General features: G+C 48.4%; 1 protein-coding gene across 1 annotated transcript in view; it reads right to left on the bottom strand.

The window, feature by feature from the left end:
• Positions 1–216: 216 nt before the first annotated feature.
• The window catches only part of Fife (regulating synaptic membrane exocytosis protein fife), a 139,737-nt gene continuing 112,473 nt past the window's right edge, over positions 217–27,480 (bottom strand). Inside the window, exons 6-16 of the mRNA XM_077691202.1 lie at positions 27,143–27,415; positions 26,141–26,500; positions 22,865–23,081; positions 19,309–19,546; positions 18,700–18,867; positions 16,120–16,526; positions 15,166–15,285; positions 13,880–13,972; positions 11,971–12,066; positions 10,083–10,283; positions 217–8,443 (exon numbers count right to left, since the gene is read on the bottom strand). Coding sequence (XP_077547328.1) covers positions 8,103–8,443; positions 10,083–10,283; positions 11,971–12,066; positions 13,880–13,972; positions 15,166–15,285; positions 16,120–16,526; positions 18,700–18,867; positions 19,309–19,546; positions 22,865–23,081; positions 26,141–26,500; positions 27,143–27,415 — 2,514 coding nt within the window. The 3' untranslated portion in view covers positions 217–8,102. The remainder of the gene's footprint in view (positions 8,444–10,082; positions 10,284–11,970; positions 12,067–13,879; positions 13,973–15,165; positions 15,286–16,119; positions 16,527–18,699; positions 18,868–19,308; positions 19,547–22,864; positions 23,082–26,140; positions 26,501–27,142; positions 27,416–27,480) is intronic.

Here is a 27,480-nt window from a genome sequence, read left to right as displayed (position 1 = left end):
TTAGAACTTGTGTCCGTAGACGACATGAAACGTCAAAATGACGACAGCACACACAACCGCTTTGTCAACCAGAAGCACGTGACCAAAATTGAAAGCCAATCAGAAAAGACTTCCGGAAAATTGCCTGAATTGCCGGCAATTTGTGCAGTCGAGAATAGGGCCCCTGGGCTGTGACGACCCGCTGTGGAAAACTTCGGTCAGCAAAAGTTGAAATCGTATCCCCCGGGAGGTGTCGCTGCGCTCCTCAGAAAGACTCGGACGCTTGTTGCAACGTTCTATAGCCTGCGTTTTATTTTGTCATCAATCGTCAACGTCCTTTATATATGTATATCTCTCTCTTCTTTCTACGTTGGTAATTGTCTCTCGCGTCGCCATGACACTCGCCGCGTCAGGTATGAGCGTGCACAACACGTCTGGCCGGCGGAACAGAGCATTGCACGCGGGGCCAACGAATAAACGGACAACAAAACGGTGCGTGGCAAACTGGGCACGCAAAGTGCTGCGCGGCTCACAGCAAACAACATCAAATAGAGCACACACACACACACGCACACGGCACGACGCTACACGACGAACTAAGCGTACCGGAGGCGGCGTAATCAAACTCGACCTTTTGGACTTCATTATGTTCACTCTCAAGAACTGTTGACTCGTTTGCGCAAAAGATTCTGCGAAATTTCGATGTCCTGCGGTACGGGCGACCCATAAACGTCTTTAGCTGCATTGTCCGTTTTATCAATAGGATCTGATGGCGGCACTACGCATAATTGGCGCAGTCGACAGGATGTATCAACTGCGCATGCGCAGTGCAGCCTCTAACATGTCCTAATCTTATCAAAGATAAAGAAACGAAAAGTTCTACAGCATGCTTCTAATTCGTGTTTATTGCAATAAGCTAATCATGTCAGTGTTTGCGTGTGCACGCAAGCCGAAAAGGGTTGTGGCAAGTTCTTTTATATTACGTTGTAATCACTGCTGCTGTAAACATCCAAACTTCTAATTGTTATAAAATAGTGTATATTGTTACTATTTTGTTTGGTGCTGGACATGATCAGCGTAGCGTGATCTTTTATGGCAACCCTGCGCACGTAAAGCTGACAGCGCCTGACCGTGCAGAAAAATCACTTCCTTCTTCTGACACGCAGTATTCCGCAGTGGACAAAATTTACCCTGCAAGACTTACTCTCGTGATGGGGAGTCTTGTGCAGAAAGGCAAACTGGTTCCCCATTTATGTTTTAGCTTTCATTCGCTGAACAAAGCGCCGGGAAAATGAGCGACGCTTGACCGATCTGTTTCCCTGTTCGCAATTTTTCCTATATTTCGAGGGAAAAAGAGATCGACTGCTCGTGACACGTACACCCAGTGACGCTCCATAGGAGTTTCTGCTTTTGCGTAGCCGAGCTTTGGAACAGGCGCTTTCTGTGCAGAAGAAGCTTTGCTTTGGTGTCCGCTCTTGGCATAGCAAAAAAGCTCACATTTTCCCAGTTCTAGGAAGGAATTTCGGGCCGCGGTGCCCCAAGGATTCGTGCGTCTACATGCCGGCGCACGAAAGGAGCGCTGTTTTAGGCAGCTCTACGGCGCATGCGCATTTCGATCATGCGGTCAAGGAGACCGAGAGAAATCATCTCCGTGTCGACTTCGCTGGTCAACAGTTCTTGCGAACAAATACCGTAAGCACAAAAGCATCGTCCAGATAACACCACACCCGGTACCTACGCCACCACAGCAACGAAAAAAAAGCTCAGGTTGGCATGAGCAACCAACTGTGTACACTGTACGCGCCCAAAAAAAAGTATACCCGCCTCCGTGTTTGGACCGTCGTCGAACCTGTATATAGATATAGAGCGTATATAATTCGATATAGACATTTATATATATAGAGAGAGGTTGAAAATAAAGTGTCGCTCGTATACGTTCCCTGTATACACATGTATTGAGATATATATATATTCATATATTTGTATACCCCGCATGCGGTGTTCCCGTATGCAATGTCATATCTGCAATACCACGTATGTATACATATACATCTGTACAGAGTGTGGAAAAATAAGGATTTTTACAAGTACAGTGCTTGGTGAACGGAATCACAATGGAGAAAGGCATCGCAGGGTTATATAGTGTACACCGCAGGCCGGGGGTGGGCGGGATGCCGCGCTACCTGGAGGAGAGGCGTTTTTTTTTTTTTTTTGCATGCGTGAAAAGAACGTGCTTTGATTGGTTCTCGCCGAATCACGGTTATATTTTTATAGAAATAACTGTTCTACGAAATCGTGGGGGGCTCACGTTGGCCTGTAGGCATTGGCAGGATCGGCACTTCTCCCGTCCGGTATGACTACGCTCGACAATGGTGAGATGAGGTTATGTCACCTACAAGCTGTAATCCAGTGATGGTTGAGAAAAGTGGAAAAACGTATGAAGTAAAAATATGTACTACTTGCACACCGATAACTTTGGTTTATGTGGATGCAATTCCTTAATTTAAGAAGCCGGGCTTATTAAAAAAGAAAAAAAATCATTAGCGTACGAACAGAACGAGCTATGGACCGTAAATGGTCGAGCTTTGCACATTTCACACACAAAAAAAACACAAGTGGGAAGAAATATCGTGCTTGGGTCAGCCTTTTAGGTGGTAGCTTCCTTCGCTGTTTAGATTGGTGATTGGTCGTTTCTGTGGTGTCCCTTTCGAGGTATCGTGCTTCTAAAGCTTCTAAATCGCGCTTTTGTTGCCCTTTTAAAGCTTCCATCAGGCTGCGTTAATGATGGCAGAGCTCAGGCTTGAGATAACGGAGCTCACGCGGATGACAAAGCTCACGCGGAAAGCCGCATCCTTAGCGCCATTCCATCTTCCTGCTAATGTGAGGCCCCCAACTACAACACGCGGGATCTTCGCATTAGCGCGCAGGTGATGCGATAGCTTCAACCAACAGGAAAATAGCAAGCTGTGTCGCAAGCTAAAGTAGCGAAGGCTAATTACTGCAGTGTATAAGCTTAGATTAGAGTAAAAATAATTTATTTTATGAGATCACGACATCTCCCGACCGCGGCGGCCACTTTTCTGGTGGAGGCGAAACGCAAAAATGCCCGTGTGTACGAGATTTCGGCGCACGATAAAGATCCCCAGGTGGTCAAAATTAATCCGGAGCCCTCCACTACGGCGCGCCTCATCGCCTGCGTTGCGTCGGCGCGTTAAACCCCACAATCAATCAATGAGATCACGACATCGACCACGTGAGGACCAGTATAGGATAACGTTTTCGGGAACATTGCTAACGAGATGCCTGTAATTGAGCGACTTTGCGTAGGCCGATAAAGAAAAGTTTTTTGGGACAGCTATGTGTAGTTTGTGTAACGCAGCGTTCTTTTCGGGCAAGTGTTGGACTTGAGCGATAGAGAATTACGTCACTGACGACGTAGACGCGGGAACCCGCCCACCTCCGATCGGCCATCACGTCACATTCATCCGCGTCACGGGTGGCGTCACAATCCCTTCCGAGTGACCGCCGTGAGTCAGGTGAGGCATTGGCAATGCATTTATACGGTGCTTCACGACGGACTGTGCATGGGTAATGGAGCATGCGTGAAAGGCGTTTATTGTCATGCACGGGGCGCCAACGCCCATCTTTCCTGTCCTTGCCGCCACTGCCGTAAACAAAGGTCAAATGATCTGCGCCCACGCTCAGGACGACTGGCAACCCTAATTAGTATTCACGGCTATGGGACAGACGTCTTTTTAACTGCACGAAGCCGTGCTCACACGAGGGAGCGAGCAAGCGTTCCTTCTTTCGCGGACGTAGCCGCGGAAGTGCGTGACGTCAGTCACGTGATACACGTGACACGCGCTTTGAGGAGCACAGCGACGATTGCTCGATCGTGTGAACACCGCTTAATCTGCTGGCATGCCAAACTTGCGATTGCCGTTAAAATGTAGTGTTCAGATTTCGGCAATATCGGCGCGTGAATACTGATTGACGCTATAATTGGTGCTGAGCGCAGCTGCAGTAACGAAGACCTGCTACCAGGACTGGGTTTCCGAGAAGAAGGAACACTCTGAGCACATTCATCATGCACATTCATCGTCCTACAGACCTCTTTTTCTTCTTTCTGCCTTGTTTGTTTCTGTTGCATAGTGGGAGACATGCGGAAAGCAGCGAAACGCAACGAGCGCTGAAGCCACGTGACCGGGAACACGGTTCTGCTATTCTTTACGAGATGCCACCCTGTGTCTTGAGTACTAGGGGTGCACAGTCACTCTGCCACCTTCTAAAGTGACCAGGGAGGACCGATGAACGTTTCTTTAATTGACTCAGCATGGGGATACGTGTGAACGAAATGCAGAAAGCTTTTTTTCTGGAACGTTACTAAAACAGCACGTGATCATATACACGTTTGATACTTGTTGATTGCTGCACAATCTTTTAAGGAAAATTAGTGGCTCGTTGAGTGAAGACAGAAAATCCAGCCGTGAACCACGTTAAGGAGGGCATAGGGAAACTGGTTCAGCTACTTTTTTGTGTGCGAAAAGAGAAATTTTCAATGTTTAAAAAAAGTGCATGAAAGCGTGTTCTCGCGACCTCAGATTTGTGTGCCGTCGGCTGCTTTCAGGGGGATTAGCAATATCCGTTTAAGCTTTTAGCATGCTTTTGCGCCTCGATGCTAATGCGTGTTTGGCTGTCACAGTTGCGACAAGATAGACTTTTGTGCTGACAAAGCTTGGCAGATTCGAAGCTTCCTCAACTATTGCGACACATGGCAAGTCCGTACATGAAATCACCTAAGATAATTTCAAGCGGGGTACCTCCCGGCCTTCGGTAATGTTAAGAAAAGGTCGCATTCACGTTATGTTTGCTCGATGGGCAGCTTTGCGTTTCAGGCTTGAAATGTCGGTAAACGCATAGTCGGTAAACAACGTACAGTATTAGCACATGGTTTAATTCAGTTGAAGAATAGCCCGAAGATTGTCGTAATTTTTAAAAAGTGGCGCGCTCTCGTTAGGTTTCAAACACTGCATCGGTGCGGTGCATGCAAGTAGTGTTACGTAAATGACGTGCGGCCAGCGTCATCTGTTGGGAAGCCGTGCACCATTAATTATTACTACCAGCGTATTCATTACACCTCAGCCATTCCAAGTGCACAAACATTTGCAGTTAAAGAATAGAAACAGGCGCGGAATAGGACTAGGGTTGCAAAAACAAACAACGTCAAATGCGACCAGTGCAGTAGGGGGTCGCTGTACCGCGCAGTATGCGGGGCAGACCAAGACCCGTGCCCAGGACATCGTCAAGCACATACGACAACAAACAGCGATTGAACGCAATGGCGCTCTTAACACAGGCCACGGGGGACAAATCTGTACACACACTCCTCCTTTTACAAGGAGGCACAGGTACTCTTCTGTAAGCCGTAAAATAACCCTCTCTCGATCGCGTACAACAAAATACACGCTTCTCGTAGTTCACCGCGTAGGCACACACACACACACAGTGTTCGAAAAGCGCGCGCTCGCCTTGGTGCTGATGTCGCTGCTGCTGCTGCTGCTGCTGCCGCCGCGGAGGCCATCAGCGACGCAAGGAGGCACCAGCTTGTGCAGAACGGCACCGTGCCGCGCTCTCGTGCAAAAATAACCAACGTATAGCAGCTTGCAGGCGCTCCGAAGCGTTTCGCCATGGTTTGTCTGCATTTCCGGCACGAACTTCCGCTTGGGTCGCGAGATAGATGGTAGGAAAGCGTCACCGCAACACATTGTAAATTACACAAAACATTGTACGTTTGAAACGGGCAAGGACACAACATTGATGGTGTTGATATTGCAAGCAGTGTTTCGCTTCATGCTGCGATGCAGATCGGATTGCGGTACTCGTATACTGCGGTTGTACTCGTATCGGGAAGTTGCGAGAGGTATGCAATGTATATAGTGTATATAGTATATACCTTGTTTGGGACGATGTCACTCTAGTGAGCCAAAGGAAGAACGGTTTCCAAAAAAATGAATAGCGTTTTGTAAAAACCCTGTACTGACGCTTTTTCATTAATTTCGCTTCTTTTACATTATCCTTTCTGATCTTTTGTTTGAGCACATTAGTTTTGGCCCTTGACACGTTGCATGAAGGGACATATTTTGGTGCTTCTAACAGTTTACCGTTAATAAAAAACGGTATACCTTGTTCATTGATGTTTTTTTACAGGAAATCTTTTGACAACAAATAGTTAAGAACTGTTCAAACTTTCCGCACAACATCAAATACAGAACAACTGTAAGGCGTATATTGCAATACGTTTCTTTCAGGAGGAGACACTTCCTGCAATAATTTTAAACCATACATTTCTTTCACATTCTACATCAGGCTTCAGCGCGTGGCTTAGCGCCGTTTGACAACGACCACAGCAAAAGAGACGATAGCTTCATAGGCAGGGCAATGCAGGGCTCGAGGATCAAACAGCCGAAGCCACAGATCAAACGTACATGTAAACGCACAAGTTGGCCGAGTTTGAAGAACGTGCGCAGTGTTCCTCCAGGCGGCATCGCTGAGTTTGTTCTTAAGCGCTGTATGGACGCACACACACACAAACACACACGCAAACACACAAAAACACAACGCGCAGGTGAGCACTCGAAGAGAAGAGTCGAAGCATGATCAGCTGGGTCGACAGTTGAGGTGCGGCACACAACGGAGCGTAGTCACGTTCAGCGAAAAGCGGTTTCACGTTCAGCAAAAAGCGGTTTCTTCGGGAGACACCTTTCCGGTTAAAGATGCTTATGCGATGGAATTGGAAGGAAACATTTCGCCTGTTGTTCTCGGCGTGGGGGTTACCTTCCATCGTCAAGAAAAGTTTGGTCTTGCGTGGCTAAGATGACTTCATGCAACACAGTGTGTAGTGGGCCTTTTGGGAACGCATGCTCTTCGAAATCACCTTCAAAGTCTTGTTGCTGATATCTGAAGTTTTGTGCGTCGTGAGCCGTTGTGGAGGGTATCACGTACTCGGAAAGTGCATGTTTTGCGAAGCGCCCACAGTTTCTTGCAAGGTAGGACTGAAGCATGTCCACAGCTTCCTAGAGCTTTACGTCGGCGGTGTATATTTTACTTCACGGCGCTTGTAAATTTTCTCACTGTGGTTCACCTTCTCTCCTCAGCAAAGCAGTGGCTTCTTCGGTTAGGGACCATTCCGTTGCCATATCAGCACAACGAATTTCCGCAGTCTTCAATGCGAAAAGTGGAAATGGCGCGATAGCCAACAGTTTTTATTTTTTCATTTCGCAGGGCCGAAAGACTGGATGCTGTGGCCTAGGCGTTGCGCCGTCAATTGTGCAGTCGCATTGATAGTTGAAACGAAGTTTTCTGACCCTGTAAGCAGCACGTTTAATACTGGTAACGAAGTTCTGACAAGGAGTATAGTCGACAGCTATTGTCGCGAATTCGTGCTCGCGATTGCAACTGTGAACCATTCTTAACAGGCTAGTCTTTTAACCAAGTTACCTTAGTTGTATATCTCACGCTGCCTTCGGAGGGACATGACAAAGCCACAGCGCAGCTGCAACAGGCACCACTAGATCAACCTTTGATACCAGACTGGGCTGCTAATCCCTGTCTCTCGCACTGCCTTCATACAAAGGCTGCCGGTTGTCAGGAGCTAACCATTCTGGTCAAAAGGCATGTCACGTGATTGGCGCATGTTTTGGTGGGCCATACCCGGCGTGCATATTTGCATACTCTTATCGCCCCACGGGCAGTGTGGTGTCTTATCTCATCTCATGAAGATGACGACTGCGTCAAGTCTTATCTTAAGAGCCTTCGTCATCATTACCATCATCATCACCACAATCATTTTCGTACTATTTTCCTGCCTGCTAAACTGCAAAGAAATGACGCAAGCCGGCAAGGGGAACTGACCAGAACTAAGAAGGATGCCACAGCGGCTTAGACGCGACCAGAACCGGAGCTATTTTGTTGCCCTTTTTGGCTGACCATCTGCGACGTTCCCCACATGAAAGCGGCATCTTGACGAGGGGGCAGTCTTTTCTTTGCCCTCCTCACAAAAATGCTGGTGTTGGCTTGCACAGACGAGGATGGGCTACGGTTCGGGATGAGGAAGAGCAGGGCGTTCAGGGCGAGTCGTCGTCGTCGTCGTCGTCTTCGTCGCCGTTTCCGCGGGGCCCCGAGGCGGATGCTGGTCCCGCGGGCGTCTGCAGCGCGTACCAGGCGAGCGTGAGGCGGCTCAGCTCGAGGCGATCCAGCTGAACGAGCGCGGCGCCCAGCGGCTGGTTGTGGTCGAAGCCCCGGGCGCGTTCCCACACGGTCACAAGCAGGGAGCGGCCCAGCACGTCGGCGGCCGTGTACTTGAGCGTCTGCCGGTACTGCGGCTCGCACGAGTGGCGGACCACGCGCGTCTTGCGCTTCTGCATCTGGCGATCGCCCTCCTTCAGGTACGTCTTCACGTACGTGTCTGCAAGTGGACAGAAAGGGGAAAAACAGGTCTTTAGGAGACAGCCTTCGTAGTTGTAAGAGAAGGGCGGGAAAACTGTTGGCAGTCACCGCAGGGACGCTGTAATTTGGTAGCCACTGCTATTTCGACGGCAGTCACTGCCGCTGCCAGTCAGAGTTTTTCAATAGAGAGTTTTAGCAGTCCGTCTGTTCCGTTGGTTACGTTGTTAGCGGGTTTTCCGGGACCCGTCTGCGCCTGCGCGCGCGGAAGGGCGAGGAGGCGCGGTCATGGCGAAGGCATGCCCCGCGGAACTAATCCCCCTACCGCGACGAATGCCCAAGTGCCCAGACTGGTCCCGGTCAACACGGTAACTACGTACACGACGGAACAGACGGACTGCTAAAACTCTCTAATATATATACCAGTTGCGAAACTCCGCTTCAGAATCCAGTCGGCGCAGCCCCCCCCCCCTGCTTCGTTGAAGTTGAGGGGCAAGCGTACTGGCGCCCCCCCCCCCCCTAGGGGACAAAAACTGAACTTCGCTAAACTATTATTATTCAAAATGTTTGTAAAATAAAGCTTGCTTTTTAAATTAGAAGACAATAATTAGAGCAAATTCACTTCTGTTTTTTTTTTCAGCTTTTCTCTTTGACTCACGGCAGCAGCCGCAAGCACTTGAGTACTACTTCAACTTCCTGCCGACAGACGACAGGTTAGTCAACTTGTCCCGCGCTTGCCCCGGCGCAGGTGGTCAACCGAAGACCGGCTTTTGATACATGGGGCCTATGGAGAGTTTCGCAACTGGTATATGTCCAGTAACTAGGGCCGATTCCAGTAGCGAAATTCTTACATTTTTGCAGCCACTGCTGTTTTGAAGGTGGCGCCGCATATCAGAATTACGTCGCACTGTGAAGTTAGCTTTGAATGCACGCAGGAAATGACAGTTAAAACGGTCGCTTGATTTTGTTGCAATGTCATGCCAGATTGCCTCGGACCTCAACTGATGACGTTTTATAATCTTTGGCACACAGAATCTGGGTAACGAAATCTGTGCGGCGAACATCGCTCTTATTTTTTTTTTTGTCTTTTACGTGCTGTTTTTCCTGGGTTTTGAAAGTCAGAGGTTCACTACGTCATGCGGGGCAACACCAGTGGCGGTCCCAAGGGGGGGGGCGAAGGGGGCGGTCGCCCCCCCCTCAAAGAGGTCCTCAGTTTCTTATTTTTAGTCTTTTTAAGCATTCCACTCGCGCGAAGTTAAATACCAGCGGGTTGCACCGCATACGCGCACACGCCTTTATGGTTATCACCACCTCCGCAGAATTGGCGCAAGGAGGGAGCGATTCTTTATTCGCCTCGCCCCCCCCCCCCTAAAAAAAATCGCCCCCCCCCAAAACTGATCTCTGGGACCGCTACTGGGCAACACAGGTGTGTTTTGAAAAAACTGCAGCTTCAAAAAAGCCGAGGACGTGAACGAGCGGCATGTGTATGTTCACGTCATCTGGATTTTAGCGACACAAACAATGAGGCTGCAATTTTCGGCATAAATATGACAAAGTTACAATTGCTTCCAATTATGACCGTAAGTCTCATCCCGCTTACCCTTCCCTTCAGCGTTGACCTCCCCGTTTCATCGTAATAACACGCAACAAACAAAACTCACCTGGCGGAGTCCCTCCCGAACCAAGGGGCAGACCCCTGGCGGAGACCACTTCGACCTCCAGCTGACCCTTGGTCATGATGAAGCCCAGCTTGAGCTCTCCGAGACGTGCCAGGTCGCGCCTGGAGTTCTTCTGTCCGGGCGCTGTTTCCTGTGGACAGCGCTCCGAGCCGGAACTGCTGTCCCCGGCGTCGCCCCCACCTGCTGCGAGGTATATTGGAACGCGTGGTATAAGTACCATCACGGGCCTCGCTTCTCCCGCATTTCCTTTATTTTTACCCTGGATGGCTTTCCCTTTGACGCCCTTTCCTGAAGCTGTGAACGGATCGACTTAACACTTTAGGCTGTTTGTTTTATCGCGTAATGCGAAATATGCCTCACTCCAAGCAAGAATTTGTCCCGTCTTAAGTTCGTACGTGCGTCAGTCAAAACGTACGTAAATATGTACAGTCACGCTCAGTATTACTTAGAACGCTGATCGGTATTCACGGCTTCATACAAGCTCTAGCAACTAAAAAACAAGTTCGCATTTGGTACATAACCCCATGAGTCATCAAACGAATCTGATTTTAAGGTAATCATTTTGGCGATATTCTCGCCTGAATGCTAATGAGCGTGGCAGTTCACACTTGGCGCGAATGTACGTGCGTCGCGGCAGACCAAGCGTCACCATGGTAATTCTTTCATAACGCTACTCACTAAGTGGGGTTATTGAAGGGTCTCTCGTTAACGCGAGGACCGCAGGCATTAGCCAGTGAGGATAAGATTAAAAAGTGTGCTTGCACGGCGTATGGATAAAAAGATTACCGATCGTCATATTCTAAAACTTTACCATAATCATCATAATAACCGTAATCACCACCAGCTGTCCGGTCCTTGTGTTCTGCTCTCTGTGTGGTATCAGTAGTTCATGTAGTTTATACTTTCTGTTGTCATCGCCACCATATTCGTCACCACACCTGTTTTCGGAGCCGGTGAGGCATGACAATATTTGCGGTGGTTATTACTTGACAAAAATTCAATTTTGTGCGCTTGTGTTCGTCCATATGACGGATGCCAGCCTGCGACATTTGACCAATCATAGCGCTGCTTAAGGTTCGGCTTGAAGTTTCGACGTTGAGATCCAATTGGAGCTGTAATCATGAAACATTTTAACCTGGAATTGCGCTCCTGCAGTCTTCACCTGTCTCGAACTATGGAGCTAGAAATTGAGAGAGGCAATTCTAGGCGCAGACGCCTTTTACGAAGGACGTTCCGTCGGCGGTTTCTTACCTTGGGACCTCCTCTTGTATACCTACATTATGTAATCGCACAGCATTGTATTTTTCAAAGAAACTTTCAAACTTTGAAACTTAGAAGAACCTCTGACCTGTCTTTCTCTATATCACTCGCTGCTAACGTGTGCCGAACATTCCGGTGTATAAGTCGCGCACTTTTTTTTTCGTGGAAGTAGGACAGCGCAACTTATGCCTAGAATTTCTGACAAAAAGGCTATTTATGGAGGGGCGGAACTTATACAGAGATGTGACTTAGCTACTAAGTTTCCCCGAAGAACGGCTGTTATGATGTTGATTGATTGTGGGGTTTAACGTGTCGACGCAACGCAGGCGATGAGGCGCGCCGCAGTGGAGGTCTCCGGATTAATTTTGACCACCTGGGTATCTTTAACGAGCGCCGAACTCTCGTACACACGGGCGTTTTTGCTTTTCGCCTCCATCGAAAAAACGGCCACCGCGGCCAGGAATCGAACGCGCGACCTCGTGCTCAGCAGCACAACGCCTTAGCCACTGAGCCACCGCGGCGGGGGCGGTTACGATGCAGTGTAACCTATACAGTAGTGCGCCTGATTACCCCCCAAAATATTGAGCACATCGTCCGAATATTAGCTTACCTTTGTTGACCGGGACATGGTTGACCCTGTCGTCTGACTTGAGGCTGACCGTGCGCGAGAGTTTGCGCCTGGGCAGTGACCGCCTTTCATCTTGAGCTGCGCGAGAAATGTCGCACGATCACTCCTGAAATTTCCCGCGCTTCGAAGAGATGTCTTGAAGCAGAAAAAAAAACTTCTAAAATCGGGAAGATGTGCGCCACCCTTTGAAAAATATACTTCAGTCGTCTGTCCGTACTTTGAACCAGAAGGCGAGGGGATCAGGAATTTCACCAGTTACATTATCGCAGAATGCGCTGTGGGCCTCAGTACGCGATTAAATATTTGTGCAGGTAGAAAATACTTGTGTTCTTGTTTTCCGCCTTGCTAAGGCCACCTGTGCGCCAAGCAATGTTAACATACATGAACGTGCCCACCAGTGGTTGTAGTTTGGAAAGCTTTTGCTTATATATATTTCGTCTTCAGGTTGGCCGTTAGTAAGGCCACGAAGTAAGATGAAATTTAAAAAAAAAGATTTTTTTCTTTGCAATTAAGGAAGTTCATTTCCTTATGCACATTTTCCATAATCCCACTTTCCTTAAAAAGCGGTTTTTGTGGCTCAGGAACAGTTTTTCCGCAGGCATGTAGCAAGTGACCATTTCCCTTTTTATAATGTGATCCGCATTTATTGTCATTTTTGCTATCCGGAAACTTCCAGCTCCTGGTCAGGACTCTTGTCTGGAACCAGCTGTATTAAGAAATCGTTTGGCAACCATTGCATAGCTGATTTTACAGCCACGGCAATCCAAAACATTGTGCACGTTTTTTTTTTTTTTTTTGACATGTGTGCTTGGTAGCCGCGCGCCAGGAAATGTCTTTGTGGGGCTTCGTACTCCCAAGTTCGCAACATTAAATGCTGTTCTTTCTTTTAATGATGGTAGCATCGTATAAGCCAGCATTTTGAAACCATTCGGATTGAACCCTGGTCGCAACACCACCATCAAGTGGCTGAAAAAGGTTGACCGCAAGCGAAGATACTTTGCTAACAAAGCTGCACGACAGCTCACAAAATAGGCAAGGCAGACGACATGCTGAAAGCGAAAATATGGCTTCGATGGTAAAGAAGCTGGTGTTTTATAAATAAATGACTCGAGTGGTGTTTGTGGCAAAAAAGTACTAATTTTTATCTCTGTTCTTCCTTTAATCTCGATTATCTCAAAACAGTGTGTTTTATTACATAGCTACCATTATATCCTAAATCTTCAAGGATAACCGGCTGATTTTTCCCCTGTCATCTACATAAGTTGTTATACCTTCTGTGCCAGAATCGAAAATCTGCACGTAAGGGATTTTTTTACACAAATTTCAATATGCAAATAAAGCCAAAATTTAGGTACCCGCAGAAAAAAATAATAAAAGTTTAATTTTAGTCTGAATATAATACTTCTGCTACTGTTAAAGAGCTTAAAATGTGAAATAAAATGATGTATGCATTATGTAGATACATTTAGTAGATGCCGAGAAAAATGTACCTCAAAATGTCCAAAAATGCATGTGAAGTATAAGGCTTATTCTGTGCCCTTAAAGACACCTAGGTGGCACTAGTGGTTTTTCACATCAATAATCATGTGAGGCCGCTCTCGCCAGTGCTGACATACGGGTCCAAGACGACCTGGTCACGCGGGAGAAGACGGGAGAAAATGCCACTGAAGCCCTGGACCAAAGTTTGCACGTGTAGTTTCCTAATCTTTCTTTTTCCCACCCGTTTCCCTTATATTTCCTTCAATAAAGTTTCCGAAGTCAATCAGCAGAAAAACCGTTGCAGCACAAGAAGCACAAACGAAGATTTCAACCCCTCAAACCACAGGGTACTATCCAAAGAATGCTGCACATTAAAGTGACCTCTTGCGAAGAGCGTACGGCGCCTACTCACCGGTGGTCTCAGGAATGTTCACATTACGCCGCATCTTGAAGCTGGCGCTTTTGGCCCTCTCCGGCGTCTGCGTCGGTGATGACGTGTACAGTTCTGCAATGGTTTTGAAGGCGAAATCCCAGTTACACAAAGTTTCTGTTGCGCTCAGGTACGACTACAATTAAGCCGCGCTTGTGCTCGGCAGCAAGATATTGTATCACACCATTAAATTTTTGCGCTTTCAAAGCGTTACTGACCTAACTGCTTGAAGAAAGCTCGACTAGCGACCAGCAAGGGACGGGTAATTGACCGTTGACATATTTGTTTCCTGCGCCAAGTAAAGTGCCTTGCACAAAAATTAGCAGTGGCATAGCTCGGCTACGCCAGTATATACGTAGCGTGAGCTAAGGTTCAGAGCGGGTGCCCATCTTTAGCAGTAAATAGGTTTAATGCCAACTGGCATTCTATCGCAAATAAAAAAAAGATGGTAATTCATAGGTTTCCTGGTTGTCTAGGATTAGCTGATTATCATGCTTACTGCTGCTAAAACTATTTCTAGTCCAATCCAATCCTTTCCAATCCAATTAATTCGCGGCGACGGAGGCTCAGGCGCGCCAGCTGTGCGCCGTGAGACGTCACTGCTCCTCGCGCATGCGCAGCATGGCTCTCCAGGAGCCACACGAAACTGCTCAAGCTCGGCCAGTGCAGCTCACGCTACAAAAAGTCACTGCTACAGGCCCCTCCTCCCCCCCCCCCCCCAAAGAAAAATAAAAATTATCATGCGATTGAAAATTTCTTTTGTTTAGAAGCTGCCGTTTTGAAAAGCTTCGCTCGTTTTATCTTACGCGATCACTTGGCCTTACTCCTCAGTGGTTAATTTAACGTCTTCACAGACATCGTGTCACCACCTCACTGTTTGCATACATTTTTGTGCGCATTTTTTTGCGTGCCTTTCTGTGCCTTTTTGAGTGCCTTTTTTTTAAATCGCGAAGGACTAAAGTTCGTCAATACCTAGCCGGCGCTTGCGCCAACCTTCCCCTTGCTGATTCAACTTACTGCGTTTTTTGTGAGAATTTTCAACACGACAGCCCAAACTGTTCTGCAGTTGCGCATGCGCAGGTTTCAAATATGAGTTTTGCTCTTCTTCGCTGTTATGCCACTATTCATCCAAGGGGCCCCCAGACGACCGGGTTCGTTGTTAAGACTACTGATCTTTCAGTAAGCTGACGATTCCTAGCTTGCGTGAGCGCAACTTTTCAACGTTGGCTTCCGTTGTACCAGCGGCGGGGAAGGGTGACATGGCGTACCGGGCAAGCTGTCCTGGGCGAGGAGTTGGCGATTGCGTCCACCCGGGAGCGAGTAGACCGACGGTGCCGAGGACTTCCTCTCCACAGGGTTTCCCTGCCACGCGTCGTCCGGATGGAGCACTGCAAATAGTCCCACCCCAGTCTGTCCACAACGAGAACAACCACACCACCTCAGCTGCGCCGTCACGCATGCTGACAGTCAGACCAAAGACATTGGCTGCGATAGGCACGGCCTCTAGCATAGATAGTTCGCGGTTATCCCTTGTCGTGATGCAGAACAGTGACAAAGCTATTCACTTTGCGGGAAAAGCCCCTAGGGCAAGCAGCTGAGTTCTAGTGTGAAACCAAAGAACGTGTGTCAACAGTTTAGTACTCTTCTGCTACGGTCGGCACCAGCTTCTTTAAACTTCGACAATTCAGAAGGGGAAAATACCGACCTCTACACCACTTCAGCGCTCTCGCGCTATAGGGGTACTGCACTAACAAATTGAGGCGCGGAACGACCAATACAGCTACTAGTGGTCTCACTTCGTGCCCCCCCGCTTAGCGCTGCGCCTGTTTTACTCAGTTCACACAACAACTCGTTTAGCAACAAGGTACCTTGAACGGTGCTGTCTAGTCTGTTTCTCGTTTGATGCGTTGTGCTGTAACACGTGAATTTCGTGTACGAGATTGGACGTGCTTTTTGCTCATAACTCCACTTTTGCCATATTTGGACTTCCCCGCAGTAAGAGTATGCGTGCTGCGGAGCACGCTTTACAGGCAAACTTTGACCGCGGCGCCACTCCCGAGCTGCCATAATTGCAGCCGCACGGGCATGTCAAGATAACGATGGTCACCACTGGACGCCTGTGACGCCAAGTTCATTTTGCGATGTCATACGTATCTACAAGCGGCTCATTGTAAATCCACAGTCAAGACTGCCGCGCATCAAGTTTCATCCCTTATACTCACGCATGGAGTCCATGGACGAACTCCTGATAAGGTCCTCGGCCTGGAGGTCTTGGGACCGCGTACGGCCAGTTCCGCCACTGCCTCTCGACAGAGGAAGCCACTCGGGCAGGTCTCTGAGCGGCGCCCGGCCCAGGGGCAGCTGCACCTCTCCGAGGAAGGCGTTCGAACCGACGGGCCGGTGGTCCCAGACGGACAGGTCGAGGCAGAGGCCCTCGAGAGATTCCAGTGCGCGGAACACGAACGTCTTGTTCCACTCTGGGTTGGCCACGGGCTCGGAGATGGGTGTCTTCATGGCGGGACCGTGCAGGCCGGAGTCAGGCTCATGCAGACGCAGCTTGACGTACGATCGCCGCGGTGGCAGGCCCCGGGCCCCCAGTACTGTCACCTCCAGGTCGGTGCCGTCGTACCTGTGGGGCGCAACCAGTGTAACGAGTAGTTAAGAAAAGCCGTGGCACGGCGCGCGGGAATCTGGGGCAAAAAATGAGCTTCTCATTCCGCCCGCCCGGTGGCGACAGGAAACTTGTTCTGAGAGGCAAGGCAGATAGAAACGAATAAATGGAGAGAAAAAAATGGAAGCTAAAACGTCATTAGTGATGTATAAGGATGAGAAATTTGACATCGGAAAGAAAACTTTCTACGATAATTTCAAGGGAAGTGCTTTGCTTTTCGAAGCTAGAGCAGGTTGCTTGCGCACTAAGAGCTTTGTGGGGAAGTATACACAAAAAGATGGGGTATGCGTGGTCTGCGGAAAAGAAACAAACTATGCGGCGCATAGTGTTAGAATACGAGTGTATCCATCCAGATCTACATGAGGGAAATATTCGGCTTCCCAAAGCAATAGGATTTAAGGGTAGCACAGATGGGGTAACTTCAAGGCTGTCGAGGCTGCGAGAAGAAGATTAGAATGCTGGTGGATGAAAAGCGGAGAGGAGAATATTGCCTAGGACAGCTACAACTTGTAACAGAAAAAATAACTATTGTGTGCCTAATAAGATTTCTGTGCCTGCCCTAAGAGCAGCACTAGTATTAAACGAAGAGTATAAAACATGGGTATATAAGCTTTTTTTGAGTAAGATGACACGCCATCACTCCGCTTCAAAGGGGATACTGCTAGCGATCATCATCATCATAATAAGAAAATGTATTTGCTTGGATTAGATACAGTCTAGAAACATTAAATAATGCAGTATGAGGAAATATCCTCAATTACAAGAACAATGTCGCTAAACCTAGTTTCTGAGTTGCTTCAAATGGCTGTCCATAGAAGCGAAATTTGATTGGAGACTTTTTTGATAACAAATTACAGAGAGTCGGGTAACTGTTGCTACCAGCCAGTTACGACAACGTACGTAGAATTACAGTGCTCACTTCGACTCCCCGCGCTTAATATTTCCAAATTACAGCTTCCTGTATGCGAAATATCACGGTCAAGAGCGGTTCCACCACGTTACCAAAAATTCGTCTTGGTACTCCAAAAAGTCTGCACCTTCTTTGAATTAGGTAAAAACCTCGTTTTCAAGATGGTTTGATCAATGCTTCGTTGTACTCACTCGCATTTTTGCTTTGTTTCGCAACCAAGCGTAACATCACATCGTCGATAGAGATACACAGCAGTTTGTGTTGATCCGCGTGGTCACAAGGACGGGCAAAGTTCTGTATGATGCTGCCAGGATCTGGGACCGTAAAAGGCCCTTCTGAGTTACCTGTCCTGAACTGTCGTCCGTCTACTTCTCGTGACGCAATATAGTATTGCTTTTTGCATGCCCTTCTTAGACCCTCCCGTTTTACGGTAAGGTGTTATAGTAACGCATGCACGTGGACTGTCGAGTACTAGTTAATACAATGCGCTAGAAGGATGGAAAGTTGGGCGAGTTGGTGTTGATTCATCTTGAAAGTATTTGGTGTGTTTTGGTATATTTTGTAATTGGTGTATTTCTTTTATTCGTCAACGGCCTTCCGCGCCTGTTTTCAAGATTAATGCGCTAACCAGGTGGAGCGATTTTGCTAGCGAAGCGGCGAGCGGCACGACGAACGACTACTTCTCGCCGTGCAGGAAATCGATCATCGCTTTGCCCGTTTCTGGCTCGCTAGAGAACATCGCTCATCGCCAGGAAGTGGCCTGAGAGACTAGCCAATAGGAGAGCCGTAAGGGGAAGCAACTTCCGGCTTATGGAGAACGAGAGGAAGGGACGAGCGGCGCCACAGTGCATCCTAGAGAAGTACGACCCTCTCTTCACTGAGATATGTGAACTTATTTCGCGTCTTTATGAGAGATGCACTCCTAAAAAAAAAATCTTGCGGCCATGTGTACTCTGATAACATTATTGGGCACAGTGCTGCAATAGTGGGATCGCGTTCTCTGTCGCTCGCGCCGTCGCTCCATGTGGCTGCCTCGGCGAGCGACGGAAACGAGCGACTGCGAAACGTCGTCTCGTCGCTCGCAAAGTGGCTACCGCTTACGACTCACTGATGCACTGCTGACCCTTTTGCAGTCCTGTCCTGTCCTGTCCTGTTATGCAGTCCTGTCAGCGTTACAAAATATGCCTCTGATAATCGCTATAGGCGTCCGTGGGGGCATACCATAAGCGCACGCCGAGCTCCCCCTGGACGTGCGCCTTGTGGCAGATCTCGTCGGGCGTCTTCGGCAGCTTTCGCCGCATTGCCGATCCTTCGCCGCCTCCCACGGATCCCGTGGAGCACTTGCGTGCCGGGATGTTGCCCGTGGACGCTCGTAGTTCGCGGCTGCTCCTGCAAAAGGCGCAGTGACAAACGGTGTCATAGAAAGTGCTTGGACGTGCGTTCTTCTAAAATGGGTCTACGTACCCAGCAAATGAGGGAGAGCCTTGGCTTTTCTCTCATCAGCGGGGCAACTGCTCAAGCAACAGCCTTTTACTTTATGAATTGCTCATAGTCGCTGTTTGGTGAAGGTGGCGCCAAAGAAGAGGAAGTGTCTGATATGTCTTTTCTCGGACTAAACGTATACCCAGCAAAGAAAGAATGACCACAAGCAACTTGCAGAACAGCGCTAGTTTCAAGTAGACGTTTCGCTCAGCAGCTGTTTTTCTCAATAAACACCCACTTCGTCACACATGGCATTCGTGAACCGTCGTTCCTCCTTGAAACTCGTTTGAGTAAGCGCCTTTCACTTGCATCTATTAAAAGCTAGCGAGTTGCAGAACAAGCGCTCACATCTTTCTGCCAGTCTCGACGAGCAGCTCGACGCTGTGCGGCGACTTGTCGAGCACGGCGCACACTTTCTCGTACGAGCGGTCGACGAGCGAGGTGCCGTTCCACTCGAGGATTACGTCCCCCTGCTGCAGGCCGGCCAAGTCGGCCGACGAGCCGGCCAGCACCCAGGCCACGGCCGCGTACAGGTGGCCGTCGGGGGCCTTCTTGCCGCCCATCACGCGCATGCCGAAGCCTCGCGCTGCGACGAGGAGGAGAAGAACAGCTTGTATACCAGGACACCTTTTGAGCCACTCTCGCGTGCTATCTGGCCTCCCGGTCACTCTTCCTTCCCCAAGCTTTTCTCCTCCGCTACAGGGCGTAGGCAGAGATGAAGTGGATAAACAAATAAACACAGTAGCAAACGAACACGGCAACAAACAATCACACAAACAAACAAACAAACAAACAAACAAGCAAGCAAGCAAGCAAATAAACAAACAACCAAATTGAAAACCTTCCAAGCAAAGAAACGAACGACTGACCAAACAAAGGAACAAACGACGAAGGAAAGAAGGAAACAAACGAAGGAACAAACATATAACCAAGTAAGCAAGCAAACAGACAAACAAACATGCAAACAAGCAAATAAAAAATCCCGGGCCATCTCCGCTAACGTGAAACCTGAGGGGAAGGATGAAGCATGCAGTGTATAAGCGCATTCTTGGCGCCTTGGAGATGAAAACGTTCGGGGGTAGAGGTACACAGCTTTGCTGTAAAAGTCTCCTGTCTTTGAAGCACGAAGCTCTCTAGCGCGAGGCGTAAACGAGCGTCCCGGTGTTTTTGTAACACACGTTACGTTCTAGCGCGAGGCGTAAATGAGTTTCCCGGTGTTTTAGTACCGTTAATACATGAGACGACGGCGATAACGACGACGAGTACGACAAGAGACGCCAAGAGCCCCGGCCCCTACGAGGCTTAGCCCCTAAAACCTTCCAAACAAACAAACGGATGAACGAACAACTGACAGACCAACCGAAAGAACAAGAAAACAGACGAAGAAGGAAAGGGCGAAAAAAACGAACGAACGAACATTCAAACATGCAAGCTAAGAAACAAACGAACGAACATGCAAACAGACAAATTAAAAACATTCTGAACAAACAAAAAAGCAAACAAACAAACGAACACAGCAACATACAAAGAATGGAAGAACGAAACAAAGAACGAACATGCAAACAAGCAAGCTAGCTTGTTTATCAGCTTGTTTATTAAGCTTTCTCAATTAAAGGTGGGTTGTAATAGTATTTTTGCAAGCCCAAATTGTGCAGTGTTTATTGGGTTGGAGTAAGTATCAGTGCCATCTCTGCTTACACTAACTTGTCCAGTGCATGCTTTCTTGAGTAAGGAGCTGAACATAACTGTCGCATTGTCTGGCATTTTTGTGCAAAGATCTGTTTGTTTTTATATTGTGATTGGCTGTATCTTTCTGAAATGATTTTGTGATCACGCACTTCCTTCGGTAATGCCACTGGGCCCTGAGGGTATGTGACTAAATAAATAAACATGCAAACAAACAAACAAAACCCTCCAAACAAAGAAAGAAACAAAGAAGAGAAGATAGAGGCGCTTGGCAAGTCATAAAGATAAGAGTAACGGTCGAGGGAGAAGTGTGCGCGGTTGGATATTTGAACACGCCAGGTATAATTTTCGGTGTCCAATGAGGCAATGTGAACAAAACAGGTTACGCCATTTAAGCCTGAAACTGCGTAGCATATGTGCTATGTAGTTTCTGGGTTGATTATAAACTATAGTTTATAATCGACCACTGAAAAAATCGCAAAATCTTGAGAAAACGTTTTACGCTTACTTAAGGCATGCATGGATGCGGCACTCAACGATCTAGAATACCTTTGGGGCTCATGCAGGTTCTGTTTATAAATCGTTTATAACGGACAACTCTACCAGCTTAGACTGTCAGAAGGTCGCTTTTGACGGTTACGTATTGTGTCTCACAGACGTCACACGCGCAAGATATTCCCATGACATAACAGAGATGGACGGGGCCTTTCGTGGCCTATGTAGACTATTGAGTCAAGGCAAATAATTGACTTATACAATTAGGCCGTGTCATGAAAGTCGCTTGCATAAGAATCGCGAGTGAATAGGCCTGATTGAATTTGATCTGGAAGTACGGCCCATTGGCTAAAGGCAATTTTATTGCTTTTGTTCGGATATGATCAAATTAGACGCATCGCCTTTGTGTGCGATGTGTTGTAACTCCTTCTCAAACTAGCTGACGTAACACTCCAAACTAGCTGACGTCAGTCTTGCGCAATCCAGTTCTGCCGACCACCCACTCCGAGGGATCACGTGCGACCCAGATGTCAGGCTACATGCAACTATACTGCCCTACACACCCATGGTACCTATAACAGATCTCCGGTGTATAGTGTATACAGTAAAGTCGCTTTGACGCTTTCTTTTCGTCAGAGGACCACGAAATAGAAACGCATAATTCCTGAAACATATCATCCAAACATACATACCGGAATAGCGAAATTGCCGTGGGGTAAAACGTTTACAACGCAACATTCAGGGAATACGCAACAATGTGGAAGGTAAAAGAAGATTATATTGTAGCTATTTTCACCGAGCATGCTTAATATCACCAACTAGTTGGGGCACGGTGAACGCTACGAAGCGCGTGCTGTGTCGATGTCTCTGCGCACTGACATATCATTGCTGCGAAATTATCTTTAAATTAGGCAGTGTTGTGAATATTTGTTGTAATGTAGGACCCATTGCAAGACCCTAATGTTAGATGTTTTATTTGCTGTTTCGCTTTAGTGTTGCTGTTTGTTTTTTAGTTCCCGCCTAGGAAAGGAGAATCACGCTTAGCCTTTTTTTGTGGGGGGGGGGGGGGAAGTAAAAAAAAACAAATTGCAGTGCTTAAGCCAAACAGCAATTAAAACTGCCAGAAGTAAGGCCTACTGCATGCTTCGTAGCGTTCACCATGCTGCTACCGGCTTGTAAAATGGAATTTACAATGCAAAATGATTTACACCCTTAAGGGTATAATTCACTGTCTATAACTAACACTCCTACACCCTAGCAAAAATAAACAAAGGAAAGCACGCCTAAGAGTATTTTGTCATAACACACTTACACCCTAGCAAATACACAAGAATGCACCGTCCTAAAGGCTGTTTTATCGTTAATTACACTCTTTCAAGGGGTGTTTTTATGTTTTGATAGGGTTTAAGGGTTTTAGTTAAAGACAAAAATAATGTAAATTATTTACAGTGCAAATTCATTTCCATCCGTTGATAGGGTGTAATTAACAATGAAACACTGTTTAACAGGGTGTATTCTTGTGTTTTTGCTAAGCTGTAAGGGTGTTATAAACGACAAAATCTCTTACGGACGTTTTCCTTTGTTCTTTCTGCTAGGACATAAGGATGTTAGTTGTAAAGAGTGATCTAAGTACACTCCTAAGGGTGTAAATTAATTTAGAGTGTTCAGCGTTGGAACAGCAGCGTAGCAGCAGCAGAAGGGGAGAACGCAGGCTGCCGCTCACTGCGTGCTCCCGTGTCCGCGGGGTCCCTCTGCAGCAGTATCCTCTTGCGCAGCGGGGCCGGCGGCGGTCCCTGCGAGTCGACGTCGTCGATGACGATCTTGATGTTGTCACCCTCGGGCGCCGAGGCCCTCCGCTCGGGCTTGCCCAGCTCCTCGCGGGGCAAGTCCAGCGAGTGCGTGCTGCCCGTGCCGTGCGGGGCGCCCGGGAACAGGCAGAGCTGCGACGCCGCGCATGCGCACACAGTGAAATTAATACACCCGTGCTGCACCAGTGCTGCGAAGGCCTTTGAATCGAATGTCGTTTGACTCAAATGACACCCTCAAGCTGCTACACGACGCTTTTCAGAGGCATTTGGTTGACATGCCAGTTGAAGTCAAACGGGCACGACAACTGACCTTTGAGCATCTCAAAGGCCTTTGAAACGCGGACGTTTGTACTCTCGCACGCCGTTTTTGCGTGCCGTATTTACAAAAATACGCTTGTGCCAGTAAAACTTGGTTTTTAAAGAGCACGCTCTCAATCGTGTTTCTTTTGTTCCTGTTTGCTATCACTTGGTCTACGATTACAAAGTACCTTGGTGCTCTCAACCCTGGCGGTGCGAAAAGGAAAAAAAAAAACTGGCTATTTTGGGCATGTTGTGATCGTGTATGTAGGTTATAATCAGTTTTATTGCTCACGAATATGTTTTCGGCCTGACATTAACATTTGTATTTGCCAAGTTATGAGAACGAAACTGGGCAGCAGCGGCGACACCAAAACATGGCGGGTGAATGCGGAAACTTTCAACTGCCTTCGAGAATTATCGGGTAGATCGGCGGAACTCCTTTGAGTTCGAATGACATTTCAAATCTCGACGGCCATTCCACTCAAATGTCCTTTCAAGCACTCGTGCAGAGCGGGTACGTGCTTGGATGTTCGCCAGTGAAATGGCTAAAAATTCGCAGCTATTGTTCGAAGTGTTTGAGATAATCACTTATTTGCAGTATTAGAGTTGGATATAAACGAGAGCTTGACTTCATTGAGCATACGTGTCGCGCACCTAACGAAAATTCCCCGCATTTCCCCGAGGGGAAGAATGTGAAAGTGCGAATGCACGAGTTGAATTTGCGCGGTTCGGTAATGTTCGCGAAAGAGAGATCACACACACACACACACAACTGCAAAGAAAGAAAGATGCATTTATTCACAGACATCTATTTGTGTTGTCGTTGTACTTGATTGCTAGAGCGGATCTCAGCTTTGAAATTTCGTGTCAGTACTCCTTTAAGCAGGTGCATTAGCCCTTCTCACGCCCGATTCTTGGCCAATCTCCCACGTGGGTATGTGCCATGTCAGCGGCCAGGCAGCGCGCGCCCATCTCCCCCCGTTGCCAAGGAAGACGAGGAGATTCCTGGCCAATCCCCCACGTGGGTATGCTATGCGGACATAGCCGGTGGACGCAGGTTCAGGGTCGCTTAAGAAGTGCATCGCACTTAAAATTATTGTTTTTTAACACAAAAGTGTTTCATGCGTGGAGGAAAGACCTTTTCTTTCATCCACGGTTTTATGCCAGGGTCTACTGAGATCTGCCTCACGTCATATCCGACACGGAAATGACATCGCCAGGAAAACATCAATTAACGTAGCTGCGCCGGGATTCGAACTAGGAACTCTTTCACCGCAACGGGAGGTACGAAACGCGCTCCCAACTGCGCTATGATCGGACGCGTTAACGAGACGACAAACGCGCCTTATATATTTTCCTTCAAGTAGTGGTGCCGTCTAGGAGAGGCGAAGCGAAGTAGTGAATCATGACGCTAATAAGCGCCGACAGTTGGCGCCTCGGTGGCAGCGCCTACGTGCACGGGGGACGCGCAGCGTAACCTGCGAAGAAGCCTGTCAGGCAACGACCGCAAAATAAGATCGACACCGATTTGCGAATGTCGCGCTCGTGACACGGTCCGCTGCTCCTTTCACTGCAGCTCACCGTGTGCTCACCAAACGATTCGCTGACAACCCGTTTGGTTTCGTTCGCTCGGGCGGTTTGCGAGCGCCTCTGGTTTCAGTCGGATTTACGCAACGCTCCGGCGCGTGCAATCCAGTGTGTAACGTTGATGCGTATAACGGTGGCATACCGACGAAATATAAATAGCGGTGTGCAAGCTTATATAGATACACAGTAAACATTCAACTGCTCGTGTGAAGGCACATTTCACTTTCGTGTTTTACCGGTTCCTATGAAAGAGGGATCAACCACATTTTTTTTTAATTTCCTGCGCTCCTAATGTAGTGCAAGTCCGCCACAAGCCACAAGTTATACCAAAACGCTATTTATAGCGATTTTTTTTTTCCATCCGGCCATCTAAAAAAGGTTTATTCGACATACGCGCTAATTCGATGTTTATTTATTTATTTTCAGATTCTGCCAGCCTTTACGGACTTAAAGGAGTGGCCAAAGTACATCATAAACGACACGCATGCGCACAAAAGGTACACAAGCCACAGTGCAAGGAACAAAAACAAAAAATTAACTTATGCTAGTTCAGAAATCTTGCCAAGTTTTTCTGCAAAGCTATCAGTGGTATTAAGTTCGACAATTACTTGCGCGTCAACGTTATTCCAGTCCACAATAGTTTTGACAAGGAAGAAGTGCTTAAAAACATCCAAATAAGGCAAAACAGCATGGGGATATGGACGAAACGCACCAACGTCTGCACAAATGTTCTAGGTAATTAGACCTCTTTTGGGTGCCAATGAATATGGTACCATAAGATTCATATAGAGCCCTCTATAAATCCAATGAAGTGGACACCTTCAGGGGTCCATATCATGCGAGTCCATAAGAATATATATAGGGCGTCTTAACAATTCTTATGCGTCTAATGAGTTTTATGGGTTCCATATAAAAGTACTGTGATTTTTAAATAGGAAACATTCGATTGTTCAGTGTAAGCAATTATCCGGGACACGAGGTCTTCATATAATTCAGGAGGATGTACAGCTAACGTAACACGACGGATAGTAAGGATGTACATGGTCAAAGTCCTTGTGCATCCCTGGAATTTTGTGCATTCTTAGGACCTTGCCAAAAGGACCTTGCCACAGGGACCCTGTCGCAACGGCCTTGTCATAAGGACCTTATGACAAGGTCATTGTGCATCTTTACCGTCCTTTGTTTTACATTGCGCTGTTCCATCCCCTTAAATACCCTCGACCAACTAGCCCAACAGCGGAGCGTGTCTGATATAAGCGGGGCGTTGGACTGTGCACTGCGCACAGTGCTCGCGTGTGGCGCACCTGGTTCTCCGGGATGGGCATCCGCGGCAGCGCGCTGCCCGTGGAGCATCGGCGCACCTCCTCGTAGAGTCCGACGGACGGCGGGGGCAGGCCGATGGCGTCCACCGTGACGCTCGGGATGCTGCGGCGCTCGTCGGGCGAGCTCTCGGGCGCCCCCCGGCCGCTCAGGTCGCTCACGTCCGAGCTCTCGGAGCTGTAGCGCGTCAGCACGCCCAGCCGGCCGTCGGCCCTGGAGCCGCGGTGCGACGACGAGTGCTGCTGCTGCGGTGGCGCCTGCATGCCCACGTCCGCGTCCAGGCTGTCCAGTGCGGAGGACGAGGACGTGTTGCTTCGCCACTCGTTCCCTTCCGAGTCCTCTTCCTGCGGGGATTCGACGGGATACGGCGGTGAGTGAGTGAGTGAGTGAGTGAGTGAGTGAGTGAGTGAGTGAGTGAGTGAGTGAGTGAGTGAGTGAGTGAGTCAGTCAGTCAGTCAGTGAGTGAGTGAGTGAATGAATGAATCAGTTTGGGAGGGAGTAAGTAAGTTGTTAGAGAGTGAGTGGATCGGTGAGTGAGCATGTGATTGAGTGAGTGTGTAAGTGAGTGAATGGTTCAGTTAGGAATTGAGTAAGTGAGTTGTTAGTGAGTGTGTGAGTGAGCTGTTAATGAGCGAGTTGTTATGAGTGAGTGCATAAGTGAGTGAGTGAGTTTGCAAGCGAGTTGTTAAAGAGTGAGAGCATGAGTGAGTTATTGACTGAGTCAGTTAGTGAGTGAGAGAGAGTGTGTGTGTGAGCTAGTGAGTTGTTAGTGAGTGGGTGAGCGTGTGAGTGAGTGAGTGAGTGAGTGAGTGAGTGAGTGAGTGAGTGAGTGAGTGAGTGAGTGAGTGAGTGAGTGAGTGAGTGAGTGAGTGAGTGAGTGAGTGAGTGATTGAGTGAGTCAGTGAGTGAGTATTGCTCTTCCTGCGGTATATGCAACGGGATAGGTACAACAGCACTGAGTGAGTGCCGGAGCAGAGCGCACTCACGTCGGCGGCTGCAGCGCGCCCCTTGTGTCTCTGCAGGCGCGACTTGCGGCGCAGGCGACCCGCCCTAGGCAGGTACTCTTCCTCGAGCGAACTGTCCGACGAGGCCCCCCCGCCGCCCCTGTCTGCGGAGCCGGGCGCTGCCTTCTGGTAGCTGTGCCGGCGCTCGGGCGACGAGGAGCGCAGGCCGTTGCGCTGCCACTCCGTCTGGCCCGCGTACGAGCCACGCTTGACGATGGTGCGGGCGCTCGGCGGAGCCAAGCACCCTCCATCCACCTGCGCGTGCAAAGTTCGAGTGAGCGCCATTTGTTGACGGTAACGTCAGCTAATGGCTTCCTTAA

This window comes from Haemaphysalis longicornis, unplaced genomic scaffold (assembly GCF_048455015.1).
Source record: "Haemaphysalis longicornis isolate Haplotype H1 unplaced genomic scaffold, Haemaphysalis longicornis Haplotype H1 scaffold_10, whole genome shotgun sequence".
In the NCBI taxonomy this organism is placed as follows: domain Eukaryota; kingdom Metazoa; phylum Arthropoda; class Arachnida; order Ixodida; family Ixodidae; genus Haemaphysalis; species Haemaphysalis longicornis.
Note: the sequence above shows the minus strand (reverse complement) of the source record. Positions and strands in the feature narration are given on the sequence as shown.